Below are 7,424 nucleotides of genomic sequence, written 5' to 3'. Positions count from 1 at the left end.
TAAGACATTAAGACAGTGTTGTGTTGGTGATATGTTGCTATGATGGTGACCCTGGAATAAGACATTAAGACAGTGTTGTGTTGGTGATGCGTTGCTATGATGGTGACCCTGGAATAAGACATTAAGACAGTGTTGTGTTGGTGATGCGTTGCTATGATGGTGACCCTGGAATAAGACATTAAGACAGCGTTGTCTTGGTGATGTGTTGCTATGATGGTGACCCTGGAATAAGACATTAAGACAGTGTTGTGTTGGTGATGTGTTGCTATGATGGTGACCCTGGAGTAAGACATTAAAACAGTGTTGTGTTGGTGATGTGTTGCTATGATGGCGACCCTGGAGTAAGACATTAAGACAGTGTTGTGTTGGTGATGTGTTGCTATGATGGTGACCCTGGAATAAGACATTAAGACAGTGTTGTCTTGTTGCTGTAACGGTGACCCTGGAATAAGACATTAAGACAGTGTTGTGTTGGTGATGTGTTGCTATGATGGTGACCCTGGAATAAGACATTAAGACAGTGTTGTGTTGGTGATGCGTTGCTATGATGGTGACCCTGGAGTAAGACATTAAGACAGTGTTGTGTTGGTGATGCGTTGATATGATGGTGACCCTGGAGTAAGACATTAAGACAGTGTTGTGTTGGTGATGTGTTGCTATGATGGTGACCCTGGAATAAGACATTAAGACAGTGTTGTGTTGGTGATGTGTTGCTATGATGGTGACCCTGGAATAAGACATTAAGATAGTGTTGTGTTGTTGCTGTAACGGTGACCCTGGAATAAGACATTGAGACAGTGTTGTCTTGTTGCTGTAACGGTGACCCTGGAATAAGACATTAAGACAGTGTTGTGTTGGTGATGTGTTGCTATGATGGTGACCCTGGAGTAAGACATTGAGACAGTGTTGTCTTGTTGCTGTAACAGTGACCCTGGAATAAGACATTAAGACAGTGTTGTGTTGGTGATGTGTTGCTATGATGGTGACCCTGGAATAAGACATTAAGACAGTGTTGTGTTGGTGATGTGTTGCTATGATGGTGACCCTGGAGTAAGACATTAAGACAGCGTTGTGTTGGTGATGCGTTGCTATGATGGTGACCCTGGAGTAAGACATTGAGACAGTGTTGTGTTGGTGATGTGTTGCTATGATGGTGACCCTGGAGTAAGACATTAAGACAGTGTTGTCTTGGTGGTGTGAGTGTTGCTGTACCTTGACCCCCTCGTTGTAGCTGTCTACAGGGTTGAGGCTGGCCAGACTGCCCAGGTGGCTGGGGGCTCCAGGACGAGGAGGCTTCTTAGGAGGGGCCACATGCTCTGAGAGGAAAGAGAGAGGGAAGATAGTTAATATTTTTGTATGTATGTGAGTGAGTGAGTATATGTGTGAGAGGGAGAGTATATGTGTGAGAGGGAGAGTGAGAGAGTATATGTGAGAGAGAGTATATGTGAGAGAGAGTGAGAGAGTATATGTGTGAGAGGGAGAGGGAGAGTATATGTGTGAGAGAGAAAGAGTGTGAGACAGAGGAGTGTCACTTTTAGTACACATGTTGACATTCCAGCCTGTGGAGTGACAGATTGTGCTGATGATCATCCTACCTGGTTTCCCCAGTCCCACAGGTTGGTATATGTGTTGGTTTCCCGTCTGAGGGGAAATAGAAACACAAACAAGTGATTAGAAAGGCACATTGGCACTTTTCTGGCTGGCTGAACGTGCTTTTCCAACAGCACTCAGGATTAGGGCTTCCCATGGCCCAGTCTGTGTGTTATTGTGGGTACTCTGTGGGTAGCAGCATTACATATCTCAGACCTTCCGAGGCACACAGCCAAGTACAGTCATGTTTCACCCAGCTACATTTCTCCAGCTCCTCCCCGAAACCCTCTTCTTCTCTCGCTCTATTTGAAAAAACTCTGGTGTTTTCTTCTCCTCCTCGCATTCCAATGCTTCCTCTTCTTAGAGAAGAGTCCCAGTCAGCCCAGTAGACTTCTGTAATTACTGTGTAAATGGGTCTGGTTGGTTTGTGGGGGCTCTACAGCTGACGCCTGTTTTTAAAGATTATCCAGCAGCAGAGCGAGAGTGTGGATGGCATGAGAAACGCCTGGCTGTAGCAACAGTTTAGTTCCCAACCTCCCTAGTCCCAATACACTTCAGCCTAGGGGGACTGGGATGGTTCAGATAATCACTGTGTCCCACAAGCCACGACATACAGTGCACTACTAAGGTCTACGCTATAAAACTCAGATAAAATCTATTTCCTATTATAATTCAAATGGAGAAATGTAATAAATACATTGGTTTATTGAAAAACAATATTTCCTGTGTGTTTGTGTGTGCGACAGTGTGTGTGACAGGGTGCGTCCTGGTCCATCCCTCTAGGGGTATGAACTCAAGCAAGAGGTGGGCCAAGGGAAACTCACCGGCCCCTGGAGACTGCAGTCCTCCCGGTCAATGCTGCCCCGCGAGTTCCTGGATTCTGGCTTCTGACGAGAACACAGAACAGAGGGTCAGAGAACTAGCTTGCTACAGCAGACCACCTTTTAGAACCACAACCTCAAAGATTTAAACAACTAGATTTATCAGTGAAACCATCGTTACAGTAGTCTTGAAATAGAATACTAGAGTTTCTGTTTCTTACAAAATAACAAGATGCAATTACTGCTGAATTCTCTTTCATGTTTTGTTCCATGAGAGAATAGAACTCACAATTCCGTAAGAAACTGATCTGCTGTTATCTTGCTGTGCTTACACTCATTATTCTTTGACTACCTCAAAGATCAGTGCCTGCTACCAACGAACAAAACCAAATCAACCAATCATCCATCCAGTTACAAGCTAAACAAGATTTATGCCACCCTGACAGACCACACAGATACCCAGAAACACAAACACTGTAGTCCAGTGACAAAACTATTTGCATAGAAGAAATCCTCAGCGTTTCAGCAGCATCTTGTCTAAACAACCTTCTAGGTAGCCAAGTACCAGTAGTAAAAAGTATCCACACAGAAAGCCACCAAGATGACCACCACCCCTTCCCAGCCATGATCTGTACCGGTTTTCCAAAGCAGTACTTGAAAAGGTGCATCCTCTGAGCGCGGTGCCTGTGGAAGTGTGGCTGTGCGGAGAGTGGTGGTCCCATCGGCAGAGTGAGACAAGAAACAACCAGAGTTTTCTGTTGTTGCTGCTGGGGGAGGAAGGCTTAAACGTGCCTGACAGATTCATGCAGAGACTGATCCCACAGCAGACTCTTCTTGCTCTGTGGCTCACACTGACTCCTCTCTCTCTCTCCCTCCCCCTCTCTCCCATCTCCCTCTCCTCCCTCCCTCTCTCTCTCCCCTTCCTCCCTCTCTCTCTCCCCTTCCTCCCCCTCTCTCTCCCCCCCTCCCTCCCTCCCTCCCTCCCTCCCTCCCTCCCTCCCTCCCTCCCTCCCTCCCTCCCTCCCTCCCTCCCTCTCTCTCTCCCCTTCCTCCCTCTCTCTCCCCTCCCTCCCTCCCTCTCTCCTCCTTCTCTCCTCCCTCCCTCTCTTCCCCCTCTTCATACATACAGATAGACAGTGTAGCCTTTAAACTTTCACTAAGGAAATACTAAGGAAGACTCTCAGTGCCGTTCGTTTGCCAGATCTGCCAAAAGGATCTTTATGACTGAGAAACAGCATGAACCCACCACTGTCTGAGCTTTCCACCCATCTTCCACAATATCTGGCTGGCCAGGGCTGTGGAGAAACAGATGCAGACCGCCAGATTTTCCACAGGAAAGCCTTCTGAGAGGGATCATCAAAGGGTGTGGAGGGACTGTCTCTCATCACTGTGGCTGGCTGCTCAAATACCATTACCGTTACCCTTTAAAACTATTTCAAGTCCTCTGCAATTGTCTTGTTAGATGTGACAACAACACAAACATTTCCAAGGCCCACAAATTTGATCCTATATCAACATATGTTTTCTACGACTGGCTTTTTAAAAATGTATTTCTCAAACAATGTAGACATGGATCATATGATTGAAGAGTAAAAATATATGAAATATGAAGTAAGCAGCAGGTAGGTCAGCAATGCTGTCATCGTTAACCAGCACATAGTTCCTCTAGTCAGTCTAGCTTTACACACACAGAGAGAGAGAGAGAGAGAGAGAGAGAGAGAGAGAGAGAGGGAGAGGGAGAGAGAGAGAGGAAGAGAGATAGAGACAGGGAGAGAGAGAGATAGAGAGAGAGAGAGAGAGAGAGAGAGAGAGAGAGAGAGGGAGAGGGATAGAGAGAGGGGAGAGAGAGAAAGAGAGAGGGAGAGAGAGACAGGGACAGAGAAAGAGAGAGAGAGAGAGAGGGAGAGGAAGAGAGACAGAGACAGAGAGAGGGGAGAGGGAGAGAGTGTTCTAGAATGCTGCTGGCTGATCCATGCATTTCCCTCAGGAGGTGAGTCTGTGGTTACAGGTATGTCTTCCTGCCTTATTTCACTGAATGAAAACAACAATGATCTGAATCTCCTCAGGTCGTGGAAACGTAAATTAACTGATGAGGGGGATGAAGGGCTGAAGGTTGAAATGGTTAACACCAACCAGTGTGACACTGTAATCAAATCCAGATGTTTACTCTACTAAACAGTCAAATCAAATCAAACTTTATTTGTCATATGCGCTGAATACAACAAGTGTAGACTTTACAGTGACATTTCACTGTAAAGTCTACACTTGTTGTATTACTTACAAGCCCTTAACCAACAGTGCAGTTCAAGAAGAGGAAGTCAGTGGCAGACTGAATACAGATATGATGCTTTTGGGGCAGACTGACTGGATAACAGTTTAATGAATTGATAACTAGAGCAATGACTTTACAGTCATTTAGTCTTGACATTATATCTTAGGTAGAGAGAGTATGTATCCTGGTCACAAGGATCAAGTGATGGAAAATGGTGGTAGAATGATGTAGAGAGCATATGCTTGCTATTTAGGAGTTAGTGAGGTTTAGAGGATGAATGGTGCTGTTTCTAATGTAAAAACTCTACCAAACAAACAAAGGTGTGGTTGACAGTATATTCGCTGGTTCCTTAACATGATAGTGACAGACAGAAGATGGTACTGATTGAAGAAGGGTCTGTTACCATGAAGCTACCTTCCAGCTCCAACCAGTGTCTGTCTCTCTCTCTCTCCCTCCTTCCTTCCTTCCTTCCTTCCTTCCTTCCTTCCTTCCTTCCTTCCTTCCTTCCTTCCTTCCTTCCTTCCTTCCTTCCTTCCTTCCTTCCTTCCTTCCTTCCTTCCTTCCTTTGCTCTCTCCCTCCTCCTCCCTCTCTCTCGCTCTTGCTCTCTCTCTCTCCCTTCTCTCTCTCAGGATGGTGTGTGTGTGAGAGTAGTGGGTGAATAATGGTCTGTTACCAGGAAGCACTCCTCCTGCTCCAACCAGCGCTGGTCCTCCTCCATCTGCTGCTGCTGCATCATCAGCCTCTCCTCCATCAGGTGGGGGGGCAGCACCTGGCCCAAACCACGCAAGTCCAACACACCTCCATCCTGAGAGAGAGGAGGGAGGGAGGGAGGGAGAGAGGGAGGGAGGGAGGGGGAGAGAGGGAGGGAGGGGGAGAGAGGGAGAGAGAGAGAGAGAGAGAGAGAGAGAGAGAGAGAGAGAGAGAGAGAGAGAGAGAGAGTGAGAGAGAGAGAGAAAGAGAGGGACAGAGAGGATATTGCATTACTATTTAGCCTCGTCTGTGATTGCTACAGATGTACCAACCTCAGACAATTGCTAATGAAATTCAGAGATTACATTATACAACTGGCAGAAGCACATAGTAAAAAGAGTCTACATGTATATTTATGTGGAGCTCTCTCTCTCACCTCCATGTTGGGGGACCACATGGGGACATCCCCTGGCCGGTGGTGGTTCCAGGTCTCATGGGGGTCCAGGACACCGGCCTGGGGAGGGTACCCGCCACTGGGCATAGCGGGCATGCCGTGGGGGCCAGGGTACCCAATCTGGATATGGTAGGACAGACAACAGGTGAAAAGCCCATTTTGTTTGGAGAGAGGAGTGTGAAATAGGGTGCAGGCCAGGCAGCAGGCTGTTAGCCAGCCTGCCAGCATAGTGGAGTCTGCCACTAGCACAGTCAGTGTAGTCAGCTCAGCTATCACCATTGAGACCGTGTCTGTGCCTCGACCTGGGTTGGGCAAAACTAAACATGGCGGTGTTCGCCTTAGCAATCTCACTAGGATAAAGACCACCTCCATTCCTGTCATTATTGAAAGAGATCATGATACCTCACATCTCAAAATAGGGCTACTTAATGTTAGATCCCTTACTTCAAAGGCAATTATAGTCAATGAACTAATCACTGATCATAATCTTGATGTGATTGGCCTGACTGAAACATGGCTTAAGCCTGATGAATTTACTGTGTTAAATGAGGCCTCACCTCCTGGCTACACTAGTGACCATATCCCCCGTGCATCCCGCAAAGGCGGAGGTGTTGCTAACATTTACGATAGCAAATTTCAATTTACAAAAAAAAAAATGACGTTTTCGTCTTTTGAGCTTCTAGTCATGAAATCTATGCAGCCTACTCAATCACTTTTTATAGCTACTGTTTACAGGCCTCCTGGGCCATATACAGCGTTCCTCACTGAGTTCCCTGAATTCCTATCGGACCTTGTAGTCATAGCGGATAATATTCTAATCTTTGGTGACTTTAATATTCACATGGAAAAGTCCACAGACCCACTCCAAAAGGCTTTCGGAGCCATCATCGACTCAGTGGGTTTTGTCCAACATGTCTCTGGACCCACTCACTGTCACAGTCATACGCTGGACCTAGTTTTGTCCCATGGAATAAATGTTGTGGATCTTAATGTTTTTCCTCATAATCCTGGACTATCGGACCACCATTTTATTACGTTTGCAATTGCAACAAATAATCTGCTCAGACCCCAACCAAGGATCATCAAAAGTCGTGCTATAAATTCACAGACAACACAAAGATTCCTTGATGTCCTTCCAGATTCCCTCTGTCTACCCAAGGACGCCAGAGGACAAAAATCAGTTAACCACCTAACTGAGGAACTCAACTTAACCTTGCGCAATACCCTAGATGCAGTTGCACCCCTAAAAACTAAAAACATTTCTCATAAGAAACTAGCTCCCTGGTACACAGAAAATACCCGAGCTCTGAAGCAAGCTTCCAGAAAATTGGAACGGAAATGGCGCCACACCAAACTGGAAGTCTTCCGACTAGCTTGGAAAGACAGTACTGTGCAGTACCGAAGAGCCCTTACTGCTGCTCGATCATCCTATTTTTCTAACTTAATTGAGGAAAATAAGAACAATCCGAAATTCCTTTTTGATACTGTCGCAAAGCTAACTAAAAAGCAGCATTCCCCAAGAGAGGATGACTTTCACTTTAGCAGTGATAAATTCATGAACTTCTTTGAGGAAAAGATTATGATTATTAGAAAGCA

The 7,424-nt window shown here is 46.1% G+C and overlaps 1 protein-coding gene across 1 annotated transcript in view; it reads right to left on the bottom strand.

The window, feature by feature from the left end:
* Nucleotides 1-1,122: 1,122 nt before the first annotated feature.
* Nucleotides 1,123-7,424, bottom strand: part of LOC139398609 (focal adhesion kinase 1-like) — a gene marked incomplete at its 3' end in the record, with an annotated part of 34,072 nt that continues 27,770 nt past the window's right edge. Inside the window, exons 16-20 of the mRNA XM_071144540.1 lie at nt 5,811-5,948; nt 5,358-5,489; nt 2,415-2,477; nt 1,596-1,641; nt 1,123-1,316 (exon numbers count right to left, since the gene is read on the bottom strand). Of these exons, the coding sequence (XP_071000641.1) occupies nt 1,123-1,316; nt 1,596-1,641; nt 2,415-2,477; nt 5,358-5,489; nt 5,811-5,948 (573 nt within the window). The remainder of the gene's footprint in view (nt 1,317-1,595; nt 1,642-2,414; nt 2,478-5,357; nt 5,490-5,810; nt 5,949-7,424) is intronic.

Source organism: Oncorhynchus clarkii, unplaced genomic scaffold (assembly GCF_045791955.1).
Source record: "Oncorhynchus clarkii lewisi isolate Uvic-CL-2024 unplaced genomic scaffold, UVic_Ocla_1.0 unplaced_contig_2828_pilon_pilon, whole genome shotgun sequence".
In the NCBI taxonomy this organism is placed as follows: Eukaryota; Metazoa; Chordata; class Actinopteri; order Salmoniformes; family Salmonidae; genus Oncorhynchus; species Oncorhynchus clarkii.
This window is presented reverse-complemented; position numbering and strand designations above follow the sequence as displayed.